General features: G+C 50.1%; 3 protein-coding genes across 8 annotated transcripts; 2 read left to right on the plus strand and 1 right to left on the minus strand.

Annotated features, from left to right (window-relative positions):
• Positions 1 to 41: 41 nt before the first annotated feature.
• Usp5 (ubiquitin specific peptidase 5) lies at positions 42 to 14,416 on the plus strand. Of its 2 annotated transcripts, none has more exons than XM_028892355.1 (20): positions 42 to 235; positions 2,953 to 3,078; positions 4,054 to 4,120; positions 4,249 to 4,382; positions 4,531 to 4,676; positions 4,912 to 5,096; positions 5,724 to 5,818; positions 6,481 to 6,674; positions 7,374 to 7,445; positions 7,693 to 7,780; positions 7,899 to 8,024; positions 8,606 to 8,759; positions 8,998 to 9,172; positions 9,759 to 9,847; positions 10,541 to 10,732; positions 11,196 to 11,339; positions 11,417 to 11,562; positions 11,766 to 11,919; positions 12,172 to 12,256; positions 13,773 to 14,416. In XM_028892355.1, exons 1-20 carry the CDS (start codon positions 125 to 127, stop codon positions 13,864 to 13,866), a joined length of 2,577 nt encoding a protein of 858 aa, XP_028748188.1. In that variant the 5' UTR covers positions 42 to 124; the 3' UTR covers positions 13,867 to 14,416. The 2 variants fall into 2 exon arrangements, with proteins under 2 accessions (XP_028748188.1, XP_028748189.1); XM_028892356.1 differs by having other exon boundaries at positions 10,541 to 10,663.
• Positions 14,417 to 15,128: 712 nt separating this feature from the next.
• Positions 15,129 to 18,493, plus strand: Tpi1 (triosephosphate isomerase 1). The gene is made up of 7 exons (XM_028892332.1): positions 15,129 to 15,390; positions 16,486 to 16,609; positions 16,692 to 16,776; positions 16,849 to 16,981; positions 17,390 to 17,475; positions 17,706 to 17,793; positions 17,925 to 18,493. Exons 1-7 carry the CDS (start codon positions 15,165 to 15,167, stop codon positions 18,041 to 18,043), a joined length of 861 nt encoding a protein of 286 aa, XP_028748165.1. The 5' UTR covers positions 15,129 to 15,164; the 3' UTR covers positions 18,044 to 18,493.
• A 92-nt stretch (positions 18,494 to 18,585) lies between these two features.
• On the minus strand, positions 18,586 to 26,657 carry Spsb2 (splA/ryanodine receptor domain and SOCS box containing 2). 5 transcript variants are annotated; one of them, XM_037204144.1, is made up of 4 exons: positions 26,530 to 26,657; positions 20,436 to 20,748; positions 19,249 to 19,991; positions 18,586 to 18,947 (listed from the first exon to the last, which is right to left on the minus strand). In XM_037204144.1, exons 3-4 carry the CDS (start codon positions 19,910 to 19,912, stop codon positions 18,817 to 18,819), a joined length of 795 nt encoding a protein of 264 aa, XP_037060039.1. In that variant the 5' UTR covers positions 19,913 to 19,991; positions 20,436 to 20,748; positions 26,530 to 26,657; the 3' UTR covers positions 18,586 to 18,816. The 5 variants fall into 5 exon arrangements, with proteins under 5 accessions (XP_037060039.1, XP_028748168.1, XP_028748167.1 ...); XM_028892335.2 differs by lacking the exon at positions 26,530 to 26,657 and adding an exon at positions 26,372 to 26,454; XM_028892334.2 differs by lacking the exon at positions 26,530 to 26,657 and having other exon boundaries at positions 20,436 to 21,070.
• Between the last annotated feature and the right edge of the window lie 244 nt (positions 26,658 to 26,901).

The following is a 26,901-nucleotide window of genomic DNA, read 5'->3' on the forward strand; positions in this document are numbered from 1 at the left end:
TTCTCGCGTGTCTTGCCTTTAGCGCATGCGCCTAGCGAGCCGCGCTCATTGGACGCGAGAGCAGGAGTGGGGGGGACTAGGGACAGTGGGAGCTGCTGTGTGAGGAGGAGCTGCTGCCGGTGTCATGGCGGAGCTGAGTGAGGAGGCGCTGCTGTCAGTGTTACCGACGATCCGTGTCCCCAAGGCGGGAGACCGGGTCCACAAGGACGAGTGCGCTTTCTCCTTCGACACGCCGGTAAGCCCCTTCCCCACGCCCGCGGCGACCACGACTTCCTTCCATCGCCCTGGTCATTCGGCCAGGCCTGCAAGCCTGGGGCTACCGCCTCCTTGCGATGCACCCTGGGACTTGTAGTTTTCCCCGCGACGCTCTGCTTTTGCTTTTCATTATCTGGAGCTGTGGTGTGACTACCACTCCCGGGAGGTACCGCTCTCGCTTTGCCCCTGCCTTGTCTCGTGAAGCATTATGGGCATTGTAGTTGCCCCTGTCCCTTGTTACCATTCTAAGATAGAGTTGGAACCTGATCGGTGGACTACATCCCCCAAGCGACGCCCAGAAAAAAGGCCTGGAGGTGGCCTGGCATGTTGCGCAGGGCTCTCCGGGTTTTGTAGTTTCATGTGGGAGGACTAGGGGCGACTCCCCACTGTTCTGGGCAGGGGTTGAGGTTGGGAAGGGATGGCCTTCAGCCTCTAGTCTGGAAGAGGGCTGTGAAGAAGGCCAGTTTGGCGAAAACGGAGTTAAGCATCCTCCATTCGTGGTTAATTTGGACAGGGGATGGGGAGGTGGGTCATTGGTAAGGAGGAGGAAAAACACCCAGTGGAAAGCTCTAGTCGTTTCTTCCTTGAAGTGAATTATGGCCGCGCCCCCCTCCCTTTTCCTCTGTCCTTCACAGGTTGCCGAGACAACCCCTTGTCAAGTATTCCGAGAGAGGGTTTCTTTCTTGGAAGGATGCTAAGGCCCCTTTACCATCTTGCTCCCACTCTTGTCTAGTTAGACAAAGCCGCCACCCACACCGTGCTTCACGTTTTGCAGGCTCCACCTGGTACCTCCCTTCCTGCAGTTCTGCCTTCCTATGTCATCCTCAGCTGGAGACAAGCCTCCAGCCCAAACCGAAAGGGCTGCAGTGTGGTTGGGATCCGCCCCTCTCGCCACCCCTCCCCTCAAGCGGCTGTTGGTCCCTGCCCAGGGCGTTCAGCTAGACCAGCTCATGGCCTGAAAACTGCAAGTCAGAGTGGAAAGGCTTCATTAATGCGTCCCGAGTGCTGAGTAGAGCAGCATGATGTGATGCCCACCCCAGGACCAGTACTGTGATTTGTGGTTTGCTTGCTTTGCCGGGCTTTGCCCTGAGGCCCAGATAATGCTCTGCTTCTCTCAAGTTGGCCGTGGTAGAAATAAAGGAAGACTGCTGGCCTAGAGCATCAGGGTTTTCAATCCGAGCCAGAAACCAGAACCTTTTATTTTCATCTGAAGTCACTTGAGAGTGCACACCTCCCTCCCAGGAGGGAAAGACAGACATCTGTGTGTCTGTCTTTATGCTGAAAACAACTTAAAAGTTGTTCCTGTCTCCTCCATAGTAACTACTTTAAATGACCCAGAAAAGGTGAGGTTTTGGTTTTGTTTGTTTGTTTTGTAATTTTCCAACACGTTCCCTTTTTTCATTCTAAGGCAAGAAATCTCCAGTGTAGCCTACTTGATTTAGTAACTAACTCAAGTACATCAGATCATCTTCTGATTCTTTTTCTGGAAGAAAGAGAGTGTAGCTGACCTTTGTGGTGAGAAATACTTTATGCATGAACATTGCAGCCTACACTATTCTAGGGAGTGATACAGTGCAATTTACTGGTCCACTAACTATCTTAGATAGTGTCCTCATTTTACTGTCACAGTGGGAAATTTTCAAGGCCACTGAGACTTTTATTCCAGGAAAAGGGTGCCTATTGCTCAAAGCCTTGGATCTGAGACCAGACTCCGTTTTTTCAGTTTCCCCTCCCACTTTCCTGTCACTCTTCTGAAGGCACTGGCAGACTGGCTTAGCCTTGGGGAGGATTCAGGGTGGGCAGTTGTCTTCCCTGTTCATGAGTTTATGTCGTCTAGCTGTCTCAGTGGGGTGTGGTGGCAACACACCTGTAACCTCAGCCAGCCCTGGGAGGCTGAGGCAGAGCAGAAGTTTGGGTCATCCCAGGCTACATAGTGAGTTCCAGGCTAGCCTAGGTTACACAAGGAGATCATGTCTCAAAAATAAACAAAGGTAAATAAAAAGGGACTAGCTTTGAGGTTTCAGGTTGATGGGGCATCAGTGGGGGGTCTTGCAGGGGAAAGGGATGAGGTAGGGTAGCTAGTGGCTGTAAAATGATGGACTTCATGACCTTACTAATCTATCTTCAGGTTTAGTTGTGAGTCCCAGACAAGGTATTTTCCTCTAAAGCCAGGGTTTTCTTGTAGTAGAAAAGTGGCAAAGGAAAGTCTGACTGCTGTCAAGCTCGGGGTTAGATGGCCTGCTTGGTACTGCGATCTCTGCCCCTCTGGTCTAGGAGGTCTGTCTGGTTGGTGATGGCTTTGAAAGTGTAGGCCTTTTTTCTCCCGGGAAAGACTTCTTTTTCTTTCTAAATGTAAGCCCTGACACTGCCAGCCCCATTTACTTTCTGGATCTCCTGAGCCAAAGAAGAGGCTGTGGTTGATTGGTGAGCATTGAAACCCACGCAAAGAATGAACAAGAGGAGGATTGGTGGCTGAGAGGTCTTGTTCAGCTACCTCATGAGCTTGTTGGCTGTCTTCAAATTCATAGAGGATTCTGGGAGAACTTTAGCCATATAGCATGTCCCGGCAGGCTAGATAAGTTGCTAAGGGCCACACAGTGTTAGGAAACCATCAGTTTCTGACCCTTGGTCCTTGGTTTCCCCATATGTCCAAACTTCATCCTTCTTGTGTTTCCTTATTTGTGTTGTGCCCTGCAGGAGTCTGAGGGTGGCCTCTACATCTGCATGAACACATTCCTGGGCTTTGGGAAACAGTATGTGGAGAGACATTTCAACAAGACAGGCCAGCGCGTCTACTTGCACCTCCGGAGGACCCGGCGACTGGTAGGCACAGTGGCTGTGGTGTGGGCTCGAAACATCCAGGCACACTCCACAAAGTGCCTGTTTTGTATGACTGTTCCCTTAGTTAGGGTTAGTACTGCTGTGAAGAGACACTGCGACCGAAAGCGAACTGGGGAGGACTCTTCCACACTGTAGTCCTTCCTTGAAGGAAGTCCGGACAGGAACTCAAGCAGGGGAGGAACCTGGAGGCAGGACATGATGCAGAGGCCATGGAGGGGAGCTGCCTACTGACTGGCTCAATCTGCTTTCTTTTAGAACCCAGGGCTACCAGCCCAGGGGTGGCACCCACAATGGGTTGGCTGGACCCTCCCATATCAATCATTAGTTAAGAAAATCCTCTTACAGCAGCGGTTCTCAACCTTCCTAATGCTGCATCCCGTTAACACAGTTCCTCCTGCTGTGGTGACCCCTACCGTAAAATCATTCTCACTGCTACTTCATACCTGTAGTTTTGCTACTGTTTTGAATCGTAATGTAAATATCTGATTTGAAGGAGACCTGCTCTGCCACCCCTGTGAAGGGCCGTTTGACCCCCACCATCACCAAAGGGGTCGTAGCCCACAGGTTGAGAACTGCTGCCCTCCATCTAGGCTTGCTGAGACTCCTCCTCTCTGATACTCCAGCTCACCTCCGTCTCCCCCGGTGTCCTCTTTTCCTTCACCTGCTCTCATTTGTGTCACTGAAACTTGCCACAGTTGTGTCTTTATCTTCATTCCATTGTACAGTTAACCATTCTTTTCCTTCATCTTCCTTTTTTGTTCTGACCCTGGGGCTCAGGGCTGCTCCTGACCCTCCTTTTTTCTTTGTTTTGTTTTGATTTTTGTCTTTTTGAGACAGGGTTTTACTTTGTAGCCTCAGCTAGCCTGGAGCTCATAGAGATCTTTCCTCTGCCTCCTGAATGCTAGGACAAGGTCACGCACCATCACACCCGGCCCTCTGAACCTCTTTTCATTGCAGAAAGAAGAGGACACTAGTGCAGGCACTGGGGACCCACCTCGGAAGAAGCCCACCCGGCTGGCAATTGGTGAGCTACCTGCTAGGAGAACCCTGAGCCTGATAGTGGCCTTAGCGCTCCTGAGGGGACACATTGGAGGAGAGCCAGTGACCAATGGTAGTTGTCCTCCTTTCTTCCTTCTTCCCTGTCATAACCAGGTGTTGAAGGTGGGTTTGACCTCACCGAGGAGAAGTTTGAATATGACGAGGACGTGAAGATTGTCATTTTGCCAGATTACCTGGAGATCGCCCGGGATGGGTTGGGGGGGCTTCCCGACATTGTCAGAGATCGGGTATGAAAATCTTACCACCCTATCCAGAGATTCTAGGACTGGAGGGGCTGCTGTGGTCGTGGCTTGGACAGCACTAACCAAACTGGAGACCGAGGGTGGAAAGGGTGTGTGGGGCAGGGTGGGTCCTGGCTGACTGTGCTCCCTCCAGGTGACCAGTGCGGTGGAAGCCCTGCTCTCGGCTGATTCGGCCTCCCGCAAGCAGGAGGTGCAGGCTTGGGATGGAGAAGTCCGTCAGGTGTCTAAGCATGCCTTCAACCTCAAGCAGCTGGACAACCCCGCGCGGATTCCTCCCTGGTGAGGCTCTGGGCACAACCCCTAGAGCAAGGGTAGAGGCCAGGCACCCTTGTACTGGAGCTGGTGAGAGAGAGGGTAGGGAGCAAGACCAGAAAGAAGATGGGGGGAAGGTGAACAGTGCGGGAAACAGCCAGAAGAGGAGAATGGGCCTTGGACTGGCTGGGGCCTGCAGCGCCCCTCACTGCCACTCCCATAGAGACCCAGAATTCAGCTCATTTTCTTCTCCCTGGGCCAGTGGCTGGAAGTGCTCCAAGTGTGACATGAAAGAGAACCTGTGGCTCAACCTGACAGACGGCTCCATCCTCTGTGGCCGGCGATACTTTGACGGCAGCGGGGGCAACAACCATGCTGTGGAGCACTACAGGGAGACTGGCTACCCCTTGGCGGTTAAGCTGGGCACCATCACACCCGATGGAGCCGGTACTCGCCTGCCCCTCCCCACTTAACGGGTTCCAGTGACTCATTTCATGACACGAATGATACATAAATGTATCCCCTTGATACGAAATGAAGACTTAACACTTCACTACTGCCTTTCACAATCCTTGTCCCCTTCCCAGAGACAACCACCATTATCTGGATAGTAACTGTCTTTCCAAACTGATCTTCCTGTAGTAGCTTATGGTACAAGGTTAGAATCCAAATCGTAATTAAATCTGGGTATGGTAGTGTACTAGTGCACATCTGTTTTCCCAGTGCTTGGGAGGTGGAGGCAGGAGGATCAATTTGAATATCATCCTCAACCATGTAATAAATTTGAGGCCAGCCTGGGCTACATAAGAACTGTCTCCAGAAAAACCCTGCACACACGTGAACATACATATGCATTTGAAAAAAAGAAAATCACAATTCCACCCTCATCCTGTTTCACCCTGTTCCCTCTGACAACCAATTCCAGATGGGCTTGTTCCTCACTAATTCTCAAGTGAGCCAAGAGGGTGATCCTTCCTGGCTGTCCTTATGTCCTCTGGGCAGGAGGTAGAATTGGTGGATAGGCCAGTGCCAGGCTATGTCCCCTGCCCACACTGTGTCTGCCTTTTGCTCTAGATGTGTATTCATATGATGAGGATGACATGGTTCTGGACCCTAGCTTGGCAGAGCACTTGTCCCACTTTGGCATCGACATGCTGAAGATGCAGAAGGTGAGCTCCCTCCCACCCACCCCCCCATTAGTGTCAGATTTTCATTCCTGCCTCTGTGGCTCTTCTGTGCCTGAAGCTGAAGTTACCCAATCCCTAAGATGTATGGAGTTCTCTTGAAGAGAAGTCTACAGTCATTTGGTCATTCAGTGACGACTACCAAACACTTGTTACATACTGGTCACTATATGAATAAAGTAGATATTCTCCTTGGTTTCATAGACACAGTCTAGGAGCATGGTGGGTCTTAGTCATGTTCACAAATAAATGAATAATTGCAAACCGCTGACCAGTGACCAGTGGTTTGAGAGATGGATAATAGTGTGACACTACCAGAGTTTATAGCAGGCCCTGGCCTGGCTAGGGGATCAGGACATTTCCTGAGGAAGTGTTCTTTGAGTGAGAATCTAAAGGTTAGTAGGAATGACTTCAGAATGGGAAAAAACATTTTGGGTAGGAGGACTCCTGGTCATTTCACTCCCTCATTCAAAAGATGACTAATGGATCTAGAATGATTCCCAGTCTGGAGCTTAGAGACTACATGATATTTGACATGCCCAGGCCCCAATTCCATAAATCCTGGGCTGTACCTGGGTCTTGCCCTAGACTCTGGGAAACTTCAGGGGCTGAGTTTCTTGCCCAGTCTAAAGTCCCCTTCCCTGTAGACGGACAAGACAATGACTGAGCTGGAGATAGACATGAACCAGCGGATTGGTGAATGGGAGCTGATCCAGGAGTCAGGTGTGCCACTCAAGCCTCTGTTTGGACCTGGTTACACGGGCATCCGGAACCTGGGAAATAGCTGCTACCTCAATTCTGTGGTCCAGGTTCTCTTCAGCATCCCTGACTTCCAGAGGAAGTGAGTGATTCTCTTTACTGCTGGTCTCTGGCTGTGTACCTCGCAACCTGAGTAGGCTTTAGTTTGTCCACATTTTTTATTTACATAAGGAGGACCATGAAGCTGAGAGAATTATTAGTTGATTGAAACCAAATACCTCTTAACATCTTTGCTCCTCTCCTAGTCCAGTCTCTTTGCACGCTGGCCTTCAGGTGTCCTCGTATCTGTGTGTCTGCTCTCGTTCTTAGAATGGCTCCTGTTCTTTTATGGAGGGTGTCCTGTGAAGGGAACATGTTACAAAGCTGCCCTAGCATACACTCCCCAGTAACAGAGCAGAACAAAAGAATGTGACTTCTGTTTATTCTAATCCTGGACAGCCTTCTCATTTCCTTGGCTCTACCTTGGGAAGGAGGCCAGGAGGAAGAGTGCCTTGAGCATGCTGCATGCTCTCTAGTTGAGAAGGGAGAATGGACAGGTTGCTGCAGAGAAATAGAATATAACTCTAGGGAGAACATGTTCCTGCGATTAGATGAGTTATCCCTTCCTTTTTCCTGTTTTTTTTTTTTTTAAATCTATCTATCTATCTATCTATCTATCTATCTATCTATCTATCTATCTATCTATCTACCTACCTACCTACCTACCTACCTACCTACCTACCTACCTATCTACCTATCTATCTACCTACCTACCTACCTATTTATTTGTTTTGCCTTCTAGGTATGTGGATAAATTGGAGAAGATCTTCCAGAATGCCCCAACAGACCCCACCCAAGACTTCAGCACCCAGGTGTATGTAGTCAGGTCATTCGTACAAAGGCTGTTGTACAAACTATGACCACCTTGGGTGGGCATCATCAGAGCCCTGGACAGTTAGAAGCTGTGGGCTGCCTCTTGAGCTGAGTTCCTCTTGTCCCCATCCTGACAACACCACACACGGTCTTAAGACTTGTTTAAAGTTGGGTCATGAGCATGATACAGATAGCTGCAAGGATCATTAGTTGACTAAGCTAAATAGTTTCCTTGGCTGTTATTACAGGGCCAAGCTGGGCCATGGCCTTCTCTCTGGAGAATATTCCAAGCCAGCAATGGAGTCAGGTGATGGGGAGCAGGTACCAGAACAAAAGGTGAGTTTAGGGTTTTATCCTTTTCAGACTGTAGAATTCTATAGGGAAACTAAGAGCTGGGAAGTGTCCAAATTAGGTCAGTGGGTGGCTACTGAGTCTCTGCCCTGGCTCTGCCTAGGAAGTTCAAGATGGCATTGCCCCTCGAATGTTCAAGGCCCTCATTGGCAAGGGCCACCCGGAGTTCTCCACGAATCGGCAGCAGGATGCCCAGGAATTCTTCCTTCACCTTATCAACATGGTGGAGGTAAGGATGGGAAGATGGCAGAGAGGCTGGTATTGGTTCTCCTGTTTGCCTTCAGTTGGTCCCACTTACTTCCTCTTCTCAAGCCCAGCCTTGTAAGTCAGCAGTCTGTTTGCAGTTAGCCTGCCCTGTCTAGTACCTGAGTACTAGTGCCCTGTACAAGTACCTGCACTTGCACCTGAGGAAAATAGTCAAGACAAGTGCTGGTCTTTACCTGCAAGCCTTCTTGTGATCTGCCCAATTAGGATTAGAACAGCAGCCACAATTAAAGACGAAGAGGGCTGGGAGGTAGGGCACCAAGGTAGAGCACTTGCCTAGCATGCCCAAGTCTCTGGGTTCATCCCCAACCCAAGAATACTTACTGCTTATAAAGAAAAATAGATTATTTTGGGGGGTTAAAAGTAGAGAAGCGGGGTTAAGGGTGGTTAGTTAGGGAAGGCTTTTACTCTGTCTTGCATCCCTGTGCTCCTCAGTGGCTATTTTCTAATCCACTGCTGTTCCCTACTGGTTCCCTGATACATTTTTTGAGCCTCAGTTTGTTCCCTGGCTGCCCAGACCTTCCTATCCTGCCTGTTTCCCCATAGAGGAATTGCCGGAGTTCTGAAAATCCAAATGAAGTGTTCCGCTTCTTGGTGGAAGAAAAGATCAAATGCCTGGCCACAGAGAAGGTTAAGTACACTCAGCGAGTTGACTACATCATGCAGCTGCCTGTGCCCATGGATGCAGCCCTTAACAAAGGTAGCTTGCTCGCTCAACAAGGCCTTGGTGTGGATGGAGGCTGAGGTCTGAAGCTGGGCCACAGTGGGAATGGCGTTAATCTTTCCTGCAGCCTGTTAGCACTGTTGTGATGACAGGCAAAGTACATGGGACGTATGTCCAGTAGGCTTGGTGGGGTAGAAGAACAGGAATAAAGGGCAAAGCTGAACATAGAACAAGGGACATCCTTTAAGAGTACACCACCCAATTCTTTCACCAGAGGAGCTTCTAGAGTATGAAGAGAAGAAGCGGCAAGCTGAAGAGGAGAAAGTCCCACTGCCAGAACTGGTTCGGGCCCAGGTGCCCTTCAGCTCCTGCCTGGAAGCCTACGGGGCCCCTGAGCAGGTGGATGACTTCTGGAGCACAGCCCTACAGGCGAAATCAGTAGCTGTCAAGTATGTCCTTTGGCCCGGGTTTGAGCTGCAGGCCTTTGGTGGGGTAATCATCAAAGACATATCTGCCTCTTGGCTCTTTGCTCATTCCTTTTGGTTGAGCTCTCAAGGTTAAATCCCCTGGACCTGGGGTTTTGTTCCTGAGGGGACCAGGAGGCCCCAGCAAGGATGGACGCAGTGATGACTGCATCTCTTACATTATCCTTTCCTGATGCTTCTCGTTTATAGTGCAGGCTTTTTTCCAATATGGCCTCTGCACATCCTCTCCATTATGCCAGAGCACAGGCTTTTAGTGGTCAGCTAAAGGCTTAATTGGACTTGTAGCAAAGAGCTTGCTTTTGGCCACTGGCATGGCCTTGAGATCTGAAGAGGTGCTTCAGTTTTAAGGACCAAGTCCCCAGCCCATTGCTGCTTCTGTCAATAAAATAGTCCTCTTCCTGGCTCCTGCAGCCCCTTGTGTAGGTCCCTGACCCCTACCCAGGCAAGAAGAAAGGGAGTCTCTTCCTGGATACTGGACTTTATCTAAGAGAGTTCAAATCCAGGTAGAGAAAGGAGCGTCCTGGGGTACCAGCACATTTTCTCTCTCCAGGACTACACGGTTTGCTTCCTTCCCTGACTACCTGGTCATCCAGATCAAGAAGTTCACCTTTGGCTTAGACTGGGTGCCCAAGAAACTGGGTATGCTGGTCGGGGTGAGGGTGGTAATGTAGAAAGCCCTAGAAAAAGATATTCTTAACATATATCAACTAGTGTTCCTCAGATTTTTCTCTAAAAGAGGAAACATTTTGTGTATGTTTCAAAATGTACCTAGTTTGAAAAGACTAATTAAAACTTTTTTGGGTTTTTTTTGTTGTTTTTAAGACAGGGTCTCACTGTGTAGCCCTAGCTGGCCTGGAATTTGCCATGTAAATTATGTTGGCCCCATGCTCATAAAGATCTGCCTGCCTCTGCCTCTCAAGTGCTGGGATTGAGGACATGTGTCATGGTGCCTGGCTAAAACTATTTTGATAGTTGTGATTTACAACTGATTTTATTGTTAAAATTTTTCTAATTGATAACTATTTTTATTGTGATAACCTTAAAGCAGGTCCTACAGGTCCTTGACACTACTGATTTCATTTTCTAGATAAGGAAATTGAGACCTACAGATGTTTAAGGCACTCTGACTGTGAAAGGCCCCTGGCCTGTCTGTAGCTCAGACAGTAGTAGATTTAGGACTAGAATATATGTCCCTTGACCCCTAGACTTCCACATGTATCCCAAGGTTGGACCTATTAAGAGCAGTTCCAAACCGTGGGGCAGGAGCTTGAGGGTCTGCTGTGACCATTAGGGAGCTACTGAAGTGACCCTTTCCTGCCATTCCAATTGCAGATGTGTCCATTGAGATGCCAGAGGAGCTAGACATCTCCCAGTTGAGGGGAGCAGGGCTACAGCCAGGAGAGGAGGAGCTGCCTGACATTGCCCCACCCCTGGTCACTCCGGATGAGCCCAAAGGTAGCCTTGGTTTCTATGGCAACGAAGACGAAGACTCCTTCTGCTCCCCTCACTTCTCCTCTCCGACATGTTAGTGATTCTTCTTCCTGCCTGTCTCTCTCCCTTACTAATGGGGGAGGGCTTTTCTGCACTGCCCCTCCATCCTTTATGTTTCTCCTGTCCTCCCTTTCCAATTTCCTCTGGACCTTTATTGGATGTGAAGACTGGCTACAATACTCCAGCTTCATTCTCATATGAGTGTCAGTAGCCTTGGCCCTTGGCTAATCACCTCTATATCTTTGTTACTTCCTTGGTTTGGGTGGGGAGGGAGAAGGGTATCATGGTCCATAAATGGCAGAAAGTCGATCACCTTTGGGATACCAGGTCCACATTTTGCTGTGGCTGCTTTTAGTTCTGTTATGAAATACCTATCCTTGGAAGAGAAAAACATGTAATAGGGAATTGGGAAGAGACTAGAGTCTTGGCATGTGGGAGGGTAAAGAAACAAGTAGAACAGTAGCAGTAAGTCATAGTGCCTACCATTCTACCACAGCACCCATGTTGGATGAATCGGTTATCATACAGTTGGTGGAAATGGGCTTCCCTATGGATGCCTGCCGGAAAGCTGTCTACTATACAGGCAACAGTGGAGCTGAAGCAGCCATGAACTGGGTCATGTCACACATGGATGATCCAGGTAGGCAGAGGTGGGGACCAGGATGGGGCAGGGCCTCCATCCACCCCTGCAAACACTCCTCCCTTCCCCGTCCACAGATTTTGCAAACCCCCTCATCCTGCCTGGCTCCAGTGGCCCTGGTTCTACAAGTGCAGCAGCTGACCCCCCACCAGAGGACTGTGTGACCACAATTGTTTCCATGGGCTTCTCGAGGGACCAGGCCCTGAAAGCTCTACGGGCCACGGTATGGGCTGCCCCAGCTAAGGACTTGGAGCCATGGGGAAAAATGGGGGTGGGAGTAACGTTATCTTAACACCTCGGGTTAGTGGAACCAAAACCCAGTGTAGTGTGGTTGAAGCTGGCTGCCCCTTGTGTGATTGTGATAGCCACTGTGTTGGTGTGCCTGCCTGATTCGTTAGGAAAAGTAACACTTCCCTCCTCTCCAAGAACAATAGTTTAGAACGGGCTGTAGACTGGATCTTCAGTCACATTGACGACCTAGATGCAGAAGCTGCTATGGACATCTCAGAGGGACGCTCAGCTGCTGACTCCATTTCTGAGTCTGTGCCAGTGGGACCTAAAGTCCGGGATGGTCCAGGAAGTGAGTGTCCCCGAGCATCAGAGCAAACCGAGGCTGTCTGCTGCACCATACCCCGCATTCTAGTGCTGTGCCCTCCGGTCTGAGGGGTTAGAAGCTTTGCCTCTGATAGGGCTCGTGAGGGTGGAATTCTAGGAGCTGAGATTCCCTTTGCCCCATGTTCCTGAAACTCTTGTCCTGGGTTTGAGCTGATAAATACTGTCACACAGGAACCTCATAGTTTCTCCTCAGCTTTATCTTTCTTTTCTTCTCCAGAGTATCAGCTCTTTGCCTTCATTAGTCACATGGGCACTTCTACTATGTGTGGTCACTATGTCTGCCACATCAAGAAGGAAGGCAGGTAAGTGGCTAGTAATATGCACTGTGAATGGAGAGGTGCTGGTGGGAATGAGGAAGGGCAACCTGGAAGTCAGTCCCTAGAATATTTGTAGGAGAAGGCAGGAAAAAAATGCCTCCCACAGGAATAGGCAAGCCACACCCCAGGGCTGAATCTGGCTGTCTGCTTTTGTAAATGATTTTTACTAGTACATCGTCGTCTGCTTGTTTATGGATTGCCTGTGGCAGCAGTAAAGTTAAATCACTGTGGCAAAGACTGTGATTACTCAAATGCTGGTCAGTAGTGTGGGGGGTGGCTTATGGCTGCAGTGCTAGCATTGGAGGTGGAGGCAGGTGACCAGGAGTTGAAGCTTATCCTTGGCTACATGGTGAGCCTGGGCTCTATGAGACCCTGTCTCCAAAGGGGGATAGGGGTGGGCTAGAGAGATGCTTATTGGTCAAGAGTACTGGCTGCTCCTGCAGAAGACCTGGGTTCCATTCCCAGCACCCACATGGAGGCTAACGATCATCTGTAACTCTAGTTCCAGGGATCTGGCACCTTCTTCTGGCCTTGATGACATGTCACTCTTCGCACACACCCCAAAGACACACACACACTTTAAAACTCCTTTTTTAAAAAAGAAAAAGGAAAGGAGAATAGAAAACATTGGTCTGTCTGGTCCTCCAGCTTCACAGGAACGGGTGGAAGATGATTTAAAAAAAAAAATACAATCTAGGCTGATAAGATCTGATAAGATTTGTTTTGTTTTGTTTTCCAAGACAGGGTTTCTCTGTATAGCTTTGGAGCCTGTCCTGGAACTCACTCGCTCTATAGACTAGGCTGGTCTCTAACTCACAGAGATCCGCCTGCTTCTGCCTCCTGAGTGCTGGGATTAAAGCATACGTCATCACTACCCAGTGGTTGACAAGATCTTAATGAGTAAAGACACTAGCTGTCAATTATGACAGCCTGAGTTAGATTCCCAGAACCAGAAAACTGCCCTCTGACCATGGTTCAAGCACATTAGTACAAAATAAATAATTGTAGTTTTTGAAAATACAATCTGGCTGGACATGGTGGTACATACCGTTAATCCCAGCACTCAGGAGGCAGAGGCAGTTGGATCTCTGAGTTTGAGGCCAGCCAGGGCTACACAGAGAAACCCTGTCTGGAAAAAAAAGAAGAAAACAATCTGTCCGGATGTAGTTGTATACACATTTAATCCCAGCATTGTGGAGGCAGAAGTAGGTACCTCCTTGAGTTTGTGGCCAGCCTGGTCTACATAGTATTCCAGGATAGCCAGGGCTGTTGGGATCCCATCTCTAAATAAACAGTCTGAAGACATCAAATAGGAAATGATCTTTCTGGATTTTGAGCTCCTTTCAGACTGCTAGCTGGACTGTAGATTTGGGGATCTCAGCATAGAATGAAAGCTGGGGTTCTTCCCCAGAAACACCTCAGGGGTCTCAGGTGATTACCTGAGAGCTGAACACGATGCCCACTTTGTTCATCCTTCTCTGTCCCTTCCCCCACTTCCTAGATGGGTGATCTACAACGACCAGAAAGTGTGTGCCTCCGAAAAGCCCCCCAAGGACCTGGGTTACATCTACTTCTACCAGAGAGTGGTCAGCTAAGAGCCTGCCCTCAACCCTTCCCACTTGGGCAGGGGACAGACCATCTGGCATGAGCGGCAGGGTTTGAGGGATGGACTTCAGCCCCCTGCTCTGTACCCTTTTTCTTTTTGTCCCTAGCAGCCGGAAAGAGCTGGAGGCCATGGGAGAATGGCCAAGCAAAGAGGAGGGGTACTCAGTAGACTTTGGGGATAGAGCAGGGGTGGGACAGGAAGGGGCCAACTGCCTGTCCACAATGGGACCTTGTTGCTTCCTTCCCTTGCCCCTGGAATCCACAGTGCTCAGCTTCTCTGTGATGGCCCAGCCCCTGCGATGGGGAGGGGTCTTATCTGTGTGTGCGTGGGTGTGGCTTTATGCATCCTTCCAGGGGAGGGAGCGACTGTGCCTCCCCTCCCTTATGTGTTTGCTCCCTTGTGGTTGGGCAAAGAAGGATATGAGGGAAATAGGGACACCTCCCCCCCTTTGCCCTTCTGCCTCAGCCTCCCGTTCTGTCTCTTTGGTCCTCTGGAAAAATGCCAAAACACATGATGTGAATAAAAGGACAAAGACTGGCTGGTTTTGTTTAGTTCTTTAGAGGGAAAATTACTGGAGCGGGCAGGTTCAGAGAGGCCCAACTGGGGTCCTTTGCCCTGCCTCCACCGCTAGGCAATTCTGTCTCTAGTTGTAGAAGTGCTCAGAAAACTGGGTTGGGGAAGTGGAATAAAGGGAGACTCCAGAAGAGTGGCTGCGTCCCCCCACTACTGACCATGTTTGGTCTAGCCCCACGGTTGCTGGATAAATAGAGGGGCTGCAGTGGGCAGTGGGCAGTCCATACTGGTAGTAGCTGACACTTTACAAAACCGCAGCCAATCTGCGCCCCCCCTCCCCCCCCACACACTAGCATCCCACTCTGCTCCATTTGGCCAAGACAAGAAGCCCAGAAATCACCAGCGCTATTTGTGAAACACTTGGGCCCCTCCCCTTGTGATTGCTGGAAAGGCTCCTCAGCCATGGCTCTGCCTTGTGCTGGGGGGAGAGGGCTCGCTTTCAGAGTTGGAAAGGTGCTCTCCGCCTCAGTGCTCTCGGCTCAGGGCCCTGCTGCTGCCAGCCCCACGGGAAATACCCTCCGGCCTTCGAAATCGCCAAGTTGGTTTCTCTGAGCGCGAGGCTCAACATCTCAACTGCCGAGCAACAGGCGGGACGTTTGCGCCCCCGGAACCCCCTAGAACGTTGCTACAAGAAAGGAGAACCGTCAGAATATCGAAACACCGGGAGGTGGGAAGGCGGAGGGGAAGGCCTAGCAGCAAGGGGCCGGGCTAACCATGGCGGAGGGCGGGAAGGAGGAGGAGTTCTGCTTCACAGCGCTCTATATAAGTGGCCAGTGGCCAGGGCCTCGCGCTTGTGCTGACCTTCAACCAAGCAGTCCCTGCGCAATGGCGCCTTCCAGGAAGTTCTTCGTTGGGGGCAACTGGAAGATGAACGGGAGGAAGAAGTGCCTGGGAGAACTCATTTGCACCCTGAACGCGGCCAAGGTGCCCGCAGACACCGGTGAGCTCCTTTTGGGAGCGGCGGCGGTGCGGGGGAGGGGGAGATCGGGCGTGGCAGCACCTACTCCCTATCCGTGTGGACCTGGATGCTGGCCTGGGGACAGGGGCCATTTGGTGTCCGGGCAGCATAGAGATGTGCTGAGGGGGAAGACATTTAAATGGTGCCCCGGGCCTGTGGATCGGGAAAGGGCTTCTTGGGGTGGGGGCTGGGTGGAAGGTCGCCCCTACGAGTGGACCGGGGCTGCACCAGCTAGAGGCCACGGTTAAGAAGCGGAACCAGTGTCCGGGTGGATAATCAAGAAAAGTGGCACGTGTCCCCCAGAGTGTGGGGGAGGAAGCTGAGCTTGCGCGGGCTCTCAGCTACCTGCCCCCTCGGTCTCTAGATCCGTGCGTCTCCGCACGTAGCTCGAAACTCCTCCCCTCGCCGCAGCTCGCTTCGGCCAGCCGCTGAGCTGGGGGCTCCTACATCCCTACCCCTCCACAGCCTGGGCCACTCCTGCCTTCCACCTTAGGGACTGAGCAGGCGCCAAACACGCTGAGCCGTTTGGGAATGAAAAGCTATCCTACAGATCTCCTCAGTCTGGAAATAGGAAAACACAAGGTCTCCGAGAGCTAATCAACTCCCTGCTGCTCACGGATACTATCCTCCATCCTTCCCCTCCTACCCACCTAAATCAGAGAACCTTGAGAGTGACCGAAGGGTATCGTCCACTCATTTATTTCCCAAAGAGCCAATACAAACTCCAGTAGGTGGCCTGTTCTCCTTATGCTAACCATCCTTGCCGGGTTGGAGTAGTGGGATGGGCTATTTTAGAAAGGGTTGGCCCCCGGAGAATGCTGAGTCTAGGAGGTGCCCATTCCCAGAATAGCCTGAGGAAATTAGAGCCACAGCTGTTAAAAGAGCAGAGGGCAGGTTAAGGGCTGGGGCCTGACAGGAGCATTAGGGAGGCTGTGGGATTGGTACAGGCCCAGCCTGGACTGTGTAGTGGACAAAGGTCATCTTTCTGGAATGGGAAAGGCAGGAGGATAGAGCCGAGAGGGTGAAGGCCTGACAGCGAGCCTGGAGAATGAAGGCTTTCCTTGATCTCATTCTCAGAGGTGGTTTGTGCACCCCCCACCGCCTACATCGACTTCGCCAGGCAGAAGCTAGATCCCAAGATTGCTGTGGCTGCGCAGAACTGCTACAAAGTGACCAATGGGGCCTTCACTGGGGAGATCAGGTGAGATGGAGGCAGAGAGGGGTGTAGAGGGAAACTTCCTTGGAGGCTCCTTGCTGAACCTCGGTGTTTCTGTCTGTTTTAGCCCTGGCATGATCAAAGACTTAGGAGCCACATGGGTAGTGCTGGGGCACTCGGAGAGGAGGCATGTCTTCGGGGAGTCTGATGAGGTCAGTAAGCAGGAGGGGAGGTGGGAGAGACGCTTTCATCGAGAGGGATGTCTCACTGTATTTGTTCAACAGCTGATTGGGCAGAAAGTGGCCCACGCTCTGGCCGAGGGCCTTGGAGTGATCGCCTGCATCGGGGAGAAGTTAGATGAGAGGGAGGCCGGCATCACCGAGAAGGTGGTTTTCGAGCAAACCAAAGTCATCGCAGGTACCTCTGGAGAAAGGCCTTTGAGCCTGGAAGGGCCCCAGGGCTGGGGTCACAGGTCAGAGACCCTGCAGCCTGCCTGATTGAGGCAGGAAAAGGGGGTGGGCCTTGTCACTTTTGTTCCTTCAGAAGCCACTAGGGGCTCCTGAGATGCTCTGTGGGTAAGGGGGCTTACTGCCTAGCCGAGGGCCTGTGTGACCCCCAAACCCACATGGTAGGAGAGAGCCAACTCCTGCAAGTTGTCCTCTGGCCTCCATATGTGCGCCTTGGCACACACACACACATTGTTTTAAAAAATGGATAGGGAAAAAGAGCCCACCAGGGGCTGTAGGGTATTACTGCTACACCCTGGCGAGCTTGGCTGGCAGCTCCTTCCTCTTCACTGTTCTCTCCCTGATCTCTGTCCTGCAGATAACGTGAAGGACTGGAACAAAGTTGTCCTGGCCTATGAACCTGTCTGGGCCATTGGTACCGGCAAGACTGCGACACCTCAACAGGTAACCGCCCAGGAACCACAGGGGCCCCCAGCCTCAAGAAGAGTGACTTGCCAAGAATGTTCACTCTAGGCCTGGCTGGGATTGGGGCCTTGCTATTCTCTGACCCCAGGGCTTTTCCAGAAACTAAACTGTCCAAGCACGAGTGTGTGTGTGTGTGTTGTGTGTGTGTGTGTGTGTGTTCTCTTTGAAGGAACAGGAAGGGTTTTATTTAATCTGCCTCCTCTTTCTAGGCCCAGGAAGTACACGAGAAGCTTCGGGGGTGGCTGAAATCCAATGTTTCTGATGCGGTGGCTCAAAGTACCCGAATCATTTATGGAGGTGAGTGGGTTTGGCTCCAGCCAAGGTAGAAATGGGCTAAGACAGACTGAGGCCCCACAGAGAGGAGACAGGCGCAAGTGTGCTAGTCCTGTCCCTGACCAAGCCATCTTCCTGTTCCTGTTCTGTCACAGGTTCTGTGACTGGAGCAACCTGCAAAGAGCTGGCAAGCCAGCCTGATGTGGACGGCTTCCTCGTGGGCGGTGCTTCCCTCAAGCCTGAATTTGTGGACATCATCAATGCCAAACAATAAGCACCATCCGTCTCCCCAACCCTTCACTAGGCCAGGACTAGGTCACCCAGAAGCTTAGTAACTGTTCCCACCAGACACATGCTTCTGATGTCATCTGTTCATCTTGTGTCCCTAATCCACACGGTACCTTCCTGAACCTTTTACACCTCCCTATAATGGTTGGGACCAGGCCAATCCCTTTACCACTTACAGTGGTTAGAATGAAATATGTCACCTAGTTCACCAAGATGGCTTCCTGGCTGGGGGGTGGATGGAAAGAGGGGAACTGACCGTCCCTTCAGGCCCTAGCAAGGGCAAGAGAGTGAAATCACCTTTCCCTTCCCAGTGTACACCAAGGCTAAGATCCTCTTGCTCTAGGAGGCCGCGGATGTTGCCCTCCCCCACAGCGCCGCCCTCGTATTGTGTTTGTGAACCATCTTACATGTAAGGGAAATAAACACCTGGCCCTGAGCTTGTAGTTGGTCATCATTGCACGTTTCCATGTAATTTCCCAGTGACAGGACTCTATGGGGGCAGGTGGAACAAAAACCAAAGAGGCGCTGTGACAATACATCTCGTTTTTTTACTTGACAAACAGCTTTGCACCAGGCTGCCACAGCCTTTGCGGTCTCTTCCTTGTCTTGCCCCTCTCTAAGGGTTAGTGAAGGGGCCCAGCCTCTCCTCCCCTCAGCTTCACTGGCGTGTCTGTTGTTTGTCTAGGCCGATGGTGCCTCTCCACCTGTGCCCACCGTACTGCCGATGGCCAGGTGCCAGCACAATCTGGTGCTACCGGGTCATTGGTAGAGCAGGTAGCGCTTCATGGCAGGGGGCAAAGGCAGAGTGGATATTTCGCCAAGCCGGCTATCTCCCAGCGCGTGGCGCACACACAGGCGGCTCAGGTGCAGGAGGGATTGTGGTTCCTCTGCTGAGAGAAGAAAGTCAAGGTCAGGAGAGGTGCAGCTCCAGCCAGACGTCCTCAAACTCCTGAGTCTGCTCAACCTCCCCCGTTTCTGCAATTCTGCCTCCACCTGGCAGAGGAGATCTAAGATTCTGGATTTCTGCATCACACATCCAGTAAGGCCTGAGAGTGAAGCTAGAGCCAAGGCCATCTAAGGGACAGGCCAAAGTGATACGAAGCCCCCTTTTCTGTGGTCCAAGCATGGGTTTCCACCCCAAACCATTGCCAAGAGTGGCAATTCTCTCCCGACTCCTAGTCCGGGTCTCACCTCTTCTTTCGCCCATGTAGCGGATGCGGACCTGGCACTGGCCCCAGACAGCGCTTACAGAAGGATAGAGGGTCCTGCCCTTCAGTCCACGGAAGGCTGGTCCCAGGTAGGTGCCCCCAATAGAGTAGCCCAGAGTCCCCTCCTCCATGTCGAGGACCACCAGCAGTCTCTCTGGCACCACTAGCTGCTCACCCTGAGGTCCAGCAGGGTACTGGCGGGCCTCAAGGCCCTTACTCTGGTGATACAGTTTTCCCCGCCCAATATCCCAGCCCCAAGACTCGCTGTTGCTGCCCAAAAGCGCCGCATAGTGGTCAACCTGCAGCGGGGCGAGGGCAGTGGCCACGCCCACCACGGCGTGTGTGCCCCTCTGCTCCAGGGGCCAGCTGATCTCCCAGGCATGCAGGCCCCTCGAGTAACCCCTCTTCCCCCGGACCCCATCAGTGCTTTGGGCCACAGGGCGCCGCTCAAAGCACAGCCCCCCTTCCTTGACATCGATGTTCTCGGAGCAGTCCTTGGGATTCCAGCCGTGGCGTCGCTGGGCTCCTAGGTCAGGAGGGGGAGCAGACAGGAGCTCCTCCAAGCCCTCCGGAGGAGAAAAGTCAGAGTACAGGGCCTGCGAGGTGGGGGTGCTGCTGCTGCCCCTTGCAAGGGCCGTCTGGCCCATGAGGTGAGCAGCTGATGGGATCCTCGAAACAGGCTTGCTGGGGCGTCTCTCTTCTGAAAGTTGAGCTCCGGATCGTCCCCTGGAGCGGCGTGGGAAGAAAAGTGTGAGGCGCAGCATCTTTCGCTAGCGTTCCCGTCGTCTGTTCACCCGTGGGTGCCAACCAGCCTGCTCTTGGCCCCCTAACCCTCCTGGGCCCATCACTCTGCTTTCACCCCATCTGTGCCGCGCCCCCCAAGTTTCTCACGAGTTCGCCCCTCCGACCACACCATGGACCATCCCCCTTGCCGTCCCTAACACCCGCCCTCTCTCCCGCACCTCGCTGGGCTCCCCAGCCCGCAGGGACCTCGGCCGAAGCACCCAGAAGGGTAGGCTAGGCGCGCCCCTGACCCGCGACTGCTTCCGGCTCCAGCGGGGACGCAGGACGCCCGGCGGCCCGCTCCGCCCCCGGGCTCAGTCGGTGGTTAACCCTCTCGTCACCACCCAGACCGCGCCCGCCACGCCACGCCCCCCGTGGGAACCTCACCCGCTGCAAGTAATCGAGACGAAGAATCTGTGGTGATGCCAGTCGTAGACAGGCGCGCATGCTTTGTGGAGCCAACTCGGGGTGGGTAACCTCTTGTCCCTTCCCAGGACTCGATTTTCCCCGACGTGAAGCTCTTCACCGCAGTTAATCTTTCCGACGCCACCTGACAGCTGCGTGTCCCGCCCCCCGCCCCACCCCCCGCGTCCCTGTCTAGAATTAACCCTTTGATGACATCATCGCCTTGGATTCTCTATGGGGAGTGTTCTCTCCACTGGAGACCTTTGTGCTGCTTGGTCGAGTCATTCCTGAGGCCCTAAGAATAAGAGGCATTAGCATCCTTCCTGAACTACTGCTCCCATTTGGTAGAACGTAGGGACTATGTTTGTTCCCTGAGTCTCCTATGTGGCTGAAGTGACAGCCATTCATTCTTCTGCCTCAGCCTCCTGAGTAATGTAGACTACTAATGGGCACATCTTCTAGTGGATATGCTTCAAGGGTTAGTTTTGAGTGAAGCTAGATCACTAGCTGCATTATCATGGGGGAGGTTGCCATTGACCTCCTCCAACGTCTATTGATAACAGTTCAAATATTCCATAATGCTACAGGTAATTTTAACTCGTGTGTGTGTGTGTGTGTGTGTGTGTGTGTGTGTGTGTGTGTGAGAGAGAGAGAGAGAGAGAGAGAGAGAGGAGAGAGAGAGAGAGAGAGAGAGAGAGAGAGAGAGAGAGAGAGACTCACTCTGTAACCTTGGCTGGCCTAGAACTCTCTAGGCATTGATTGGCTTGTCTCTGCCTCCTAAATGTTGGAATTAAAGTTGTGTACCCCCATGCCTGTCCTAATTCTTTTTCTTTTTTTTCGTTATTGTTTGGTTGGTTTTGAAATGGTGTCTTGTAGCCCATCCTAGGACAAAACTAGCTGTGTAGCCAAGAACTGGCCTTGAATTCCTGCTCCTCTTAGCTACACTTTCAAGTACTTGGATTATAAGGGTATGAGTCACATATGGCTAATTTTAACTTTTTAAAATTCAGATGTGGAGCTGCTGAAATGGCTCAGTAGTTAATAGCACTGCTCTTTCAGAGGACCTAGTTCAGGTTCCAGCACCCACATGGCAGCTCACAACCATCCATAAATTTCAGTTCCAGGGGATCTGATGCTTTCTTTTGACTTCCACACAAATGTGGCAATGACATACATTCACAGAAAATAACTATACATGTAAAATAAAATAATTTTTTTCAAGACAGGGTTTCTCTGTGTAGTCCTGGCCATCCTGGAACTCTCTCTGTAGACCAGGCTGGCCTCCAACTCAGAGATCTGCCTGCCTCTGCTTCCTAAGTGCTAGGATTAAAAGGCGTGCATCACCATCACATGGCAAAACAAAATAATCTTAAATAAAATCTAGATGTAATAATATGCTATCCTAAATGGCCCAATTATATGTGATTGTTTCCTTTTGGATGCCTTTAAAAAATTTTTTTGAAGGGGTTCAGGGTTTGTAGCTCTGTAGAACACACTGCCAAGTAGGCCTGGGAGAAGGTGTAGAGTTGTTGTTGTTTTGTTTTTATTCTTTGCTCTTTTGGGGGGCCTGACACCTAGCTCCAAATAAATCATACACAGAGACTTTTTTCTTATAAAAGCTTGACCTTAGTGTGGCTTGTTTCTGGCCAGCTTTTCTTAACTTATCCTGTCTATCTTTTACCTCTAAGCTTTTCCCTGTCTCTATTTCTGCAAATCTTTCTTCTTTCTTATCCTTGGCTGGCTGTGTGGCTAGGTGGCTCGCCCCTTTTCTCGCTCCTACCTCTCTTGCTCCTCCAGATAGCTCCTATTTATTCTCCCTGCCTGCCAGCTCCGCCTATCCTTTCTCCTGCCTTGCTATTGGCAGTTCAGCTCTTTATTAGACCATCATGTGTTTTTAGGCAGACAAAGTAACACAGCTTCATAGAGTTAAACAAATGCAGCATAAAAGAATGCAACACATCTTTGCATCATTAAACAAATGTTCCCCAGCAGAAACAAATGTAACACATCTAAAATAATATTCCACAACAAAGATGGAAGGTCATTAGTTGCTTTTCAATCAAGGCTTTAGTTTCAAGTTGAGAAATAGAAACACAGCTGGACAATTTCCCCAGGAAGATACCTCATTCGTTCTGGAAGACAGCCCTTTCGCCAATGACTCTAATAGCACGAGATGCATCTTGTTGCATCTCCCAGACGTAGCCTCATTAACAATCTGCATGTTTTGCAGGTTGAAGTAGTTTCTAAAACTGTGAATTCATCCTTGGCTAGTCTTGAACTTCCATCTAAAGGCTATCTTTGAACTGTGACTTAAGACAGAACCTTTAACAAAAGATTTCATTTTCTGTGTATGAGTTTTTTATTGAGTGCATGCATGCATGTATGAATGTGTGCCATATGCTTTCTTGGTGTCCAAGGAAGCCAGAGGAGGACACAAGGTCCTCTGGAACTGGAGTTAGAGGTACTTGTGAACCATTGTGTGGGTGCTGGGAACCAAACTCTTGTCCTCTGCAAGAGTGTGCCAACGGCTCTTAGCCTGCGAGCCATCTCTCCAGGATGAAGGCAAAAGCTTGATTTTCTGTTAGTATAGGGGAATGTATCCAGAGCCTCGTGTATCCAGACCATACTCTACTACTGAGCTACAGGCCCACCCTGAATCAGAGTGTGTTCTTGACTTTTGATGTAGCCTTGTATTGCAACTGCTGAGCATTTTCTGGTTCACGTCTTCCAGCAATAAATGCAATAATCTAGATGGCTTTGGATTTTGGTTGGTTTGGGTTTCATTGTTGTTTGCTTTTTAATTTTTTAAATTACATTTATTTTTGTGTGGATGTGGTTGTGTGTAATATGTGTGGATAACTTTCTGGTATTAGCTCTTTGCTTCCACCATGTGAATCCCGGAGGTGAATCTAGGCAGTCAAGCTTGGCAGCAAGTGTCTTTTTTTTTTGGTATGAGTGCTCTATTTGTATGACTGCACACCTGAAGAGGGCATTCAGATCCCACTACAGATGGCTGTGAGCCACCATGTGGTTGCTGAGAATTGAACTCAGGACCTCTGGAAGAGCTATCAGTGCTCTTAACCTCTGATCCATCTCTCCAGCCCATTGTCTTTTTTTTTTTTAACATAAAAAAACTGGAAAATATTTTCTCTGTAGAAAATAGCAAAATGATAACATTTCCCAATAAGCCCTTTTAAGCCAAATGATAGCTGAATTATACATATAAATATAGATTAGATTCTGGGATACAGAAGAAACCTATCTTCATCTGTTCAGAGAGCTATGTTTTACTTAAATTATATAAGTGAGATTCCTATTCATCATCCCCTTCACTGTTGAATTTATGGCAGACATTTTTCTATAGGCTAATCCATAGTCTAAAAAGATTTTAGCCTCCCCTCCTGAAAGTACAGCCAGCATTTTCTTCCATCAGCTTGATGCGGTACAAATTCTTATCCTCATAGTGAAATGTTTCACTAAGTCTTGCCCAGTGATTGGGCAAAACCAAAACTTATTATAAGTCACAGTCATCCTAGGGTCCCCCTGCTAGGTAGCCTCTCTGGATCTGTGGGTGGCAGTCTGAATGTCCTTTGTTTTATATCTAGAATCCACTTATGAGTGAGTACATACCATGTTTGTCCTTCTGGGTTTGGGTTACCTCACTCAGGATGATATTTTCTAGATCCATCCATTTGCCTGCAAATTTCCTGCTGTCATTGTTTTTCTCTGCTGAGTAGTACTCCATTGTGTATATGTGCCACATTTTCTTAATCCATTCTTCAGTTGAGGGGCATCTAGGTTGTTTCCAGGTTCTGGCTATTATGAATAATGGGCAGCAAGTGTCTTTACCAAGAGAACCATCTTGCAGCCTGTGTGTGTGTGTGTGTGTGTGTGTGTGTGTGTGTGTGTTGTTTTAATGTATATGGCTGTTTTGCTTGCATGTATGTCTGTGCACCATATGTGTGCAGTGCCTATGGAGACCAGAAGAAGGTGTTGGGTCCCCTGGGACTAGGGATACAGATGGTTGTGAGCCACCATGTAGGTACTGAGAATGGAAAATGGGTCTGCTGGAAGAGCAGCTAGTATTCTTAATCACTGAACTGTCTTTCTAGACCTTTTTGTTGTTGTTGTTTTGTTTTGTTTTGTTTTTTGAGACAGGGTTTCTCTGTGTAGCTTTGCACTTTTCCTGGAGCTCACTCTGTAGCACAGGCTGGCCTTGAACTCACAGAGATCCGCCTGCCTCTGCCTCCCAAGTGCTGGGATTAAAGGCGTGCGATGCTGCCGCCGCCGCCGCCGCCGCCGCCGCCGCCGCCGCCGCCACCACCCAGCTAGACCTTATTTTTTTGTTTGCTTGTTTGATTTTTTTTTTTTTTGAGTCAGCATCACATGTAGCCCAGGCTGGCCTTCAGCTAGTATATAGCCAAGGATACCTTAAACTCCTAATCTTCCTCCAAGTGCTGGGATTACAAGCATGTACCACCATGCTGAGATGCCAATTTTCTCTAAAGATAAATCGCTTGATTTTTGGTGGAACTGTAGTAACTTTAGAATTGGATGGCCCAGTTTTACAAATTTCTTTAATTGCATTTATTTTTGTTTGGGGGAACACTTACAAAGGTCAAAGGGCAACCATGTGGGTGCCAAGAATCACACTCAAGTCATTTAGACTCGGCCGCAGGTGTCCTTTATCTGTTGAGTCACCTGGCTGGTCCACTTTTACAAATTTCTTTTTCTCTTTCTTTCTTTCTTTCTTTCTTTTTTTTTTTTTTTTGGTTTTTTGAGACAGGGTTTCTCTGTGTAGCATTGCGCCTTTCCTGGAACTCGCTCTGTAGACCAGGCTAGCCTCGAACTCACAGAGATCCACCTGGCTCTGCCTCCCGAGTGCTGGGATTAAAGGCGTGCGCCACCACCGCCCAGCTCACTTTTACAAATTTCTTGAATACACATGTGCTGATGTCTTGAAGTCATATTTAGATACCACATATATGATATATATTTAAATCCCATACATATACACATGCATATATACATATGAAAATGTATATATATGCATGCATATATGTATATGCATACATACATGTATTAAAACATATATACATACATATACATATGAAGTGGGAGCTATTGGCCCTTGTTTAGTAAGTGAGTTTTTCTTCCAGATTGGAAAGAGTGTTTTTTTGCTTGGGTGACAAGTGGGTGGACTGCATTCAGATGGGTCCTGTCGTATGGAAACAAGGTACCTTAAAACACTACAACCTAAATGAAAAAAACACACAAACAAACAAAAAACCAAAACCACATCTAGCCTTGGGCCCCACGGGGCTCAGCAGAACACAGATCAGTTTCTGTCTTACAAGCTGGCCAAGTTCTGCCCTATTTAACCAGACCGTTGTTGAGTTCACGTTCAGTATGTCTGTGATAAAACTGGACCTGCTTTATTCTCACGACCAATGACTCCAGTTCTCACAGACTCATGCTGAAGGTTGACACACGTTTAACTTGGGGACCGGAACATCTGCTGAGAGACTGTGTCTTCTCTACAGGACAGGGAAGCTGCATCAACGAAATGTCAACAGCATGGTTGCCTAAACCAGGTCTGAACTATGACAACACTACCCGACATGCCAAGGAGGCAAGAGAAAACCTTACAAGGCCCCACCCCTAGAGGAAGAGCTAAAGGCACTCGAGGGCTGCTGAAAGAGAGTCAGTCTTCCCCAGAGATGAGCCCTCTCCTTGGGTTATCCAACACCAAGCGGTCAGTTCTAAAAACATATACATACGAGCAACACTGCATGAACTCAGCAGGCTGTATTTATACGTTTATCTGTACCAGCAATTAAAAAGAAATAGTATTATATAACATGTAAAACAAAACAGAAAGGCTGAAACCTGAAAGGAAGCCTATTTTCCAAACTCACCAATGAGGATGAAATGGTAACTGGGCTGAGGTTGAGAAACCTGGATTACTGGACGCCCGCAGGCCCCGCCTCCGGCTCCGGCCCCGCCCCGCGCCCCGGTGCTAGTCCCGTAACCATGGCAACGCACTGGCAGGCTGGGGGTGGGAAAGCTGACTCACTCGGGCTGACGGTCACGTGCGTGGGTGCACAGCGTGCGCTCCGGCGGCCTGGGGGGCTCGCGAGTCCTCAGCTAGCTCCAGAAGTCAGCCACCTCGAGCCCTCCCCAGAACTGCTGCTCCGGCTTAGGGCGTTAACACTCAGGTCTGGAATGTTCCACCAGAGGAAACCTGGGTGGGGAGGGGTCGAAAGCTAGGGAAGGCCTTTTGGAGGAGAGCTGGCCAAGGAAAGCCAGAGAGGTGAGCAGGGGTAAGAATAAGCCTGGTGTGGTGATGCACGCCTGTAATTTAGCTATTCGGATGACCAGAAGGATGATGGACAGCTTGAAGCCAGCCAGGGATATACCAAGACCTTAGCTAAAAACAGAACCGAGC

This window comes from Peromyscus leucopus, chromosome 3, assembly GCF_004664715.2.
Source record: "Peromyscus leucopus breed LL Stock chromosome 3, UCI_PerLeu_2.1, whole genome shotgun sequence".
Lineage (NCBI taxonomy): Eukaryota > Metazoa > Chordata > Mammalia > Rodentia > Cricetidae > Peromyscus > Peromyscus leucopus.

Bases quoted from the DNA above. Each gene is read 5' to 3' on its own strand.
- Usp5 (XM_028892355.1), top strand. From the start codon at position 125: ATGGCGGAGCTGAGTGAGGAGGCGCTGCTGTCAGTGTTACCGACGATC. The intron at 7,446-7,692 runs GTATGTAGTCAG...CTGTTATTACAG, and splicing joins CAAGACTTCAGCACCCAGGT to GGCCAAGCTGGGCCATGGCC. The intron at 9,848-10,540 runs GTATGCTGGTCG...TTCCAATTGCAG, and splicing joins CTGGGTGCCCAAGAAACTGG to ATGTGTCCATTGAGATGCCA.
- Tpi1 (XM_028892332.1), top strand. From the start codon at position 15,165: ATGGCGGAGGGCGGGAAGGAGGAGGAGTTCTGCTTCACAGCGCTCTAT. The intron at 16,610-16,691 runs GTGAGATGGAGG...TGTCTGTTTTAG, and splicing joins GCCTTCACTGGGGAGATCAG to CCCTGGCATGATCAAAGACT. The intron at 16,777-16,848 runs GTCAGTAAGCAG...TTTGTTCAACAG, and splicing joins TCTTCGGGGAGTCTGATGAG to CTGATTGGGCAGAAAGTGGC.
- Spsb2 (XM_037204144.1), bottom strand. From the start codon at position 19,912: ATGGGCCAGACGGCCCTTGCAAGGGGCAGCAGCAGCACCCCCACCTCG. The intron at 18,948-19,248 runs GTGAGACCCGGA...TTCTTCTCTCAG, and splicing joins CTACATGGGCGAAAGAAGAG to CAGAGGAACCACAATCCCTC.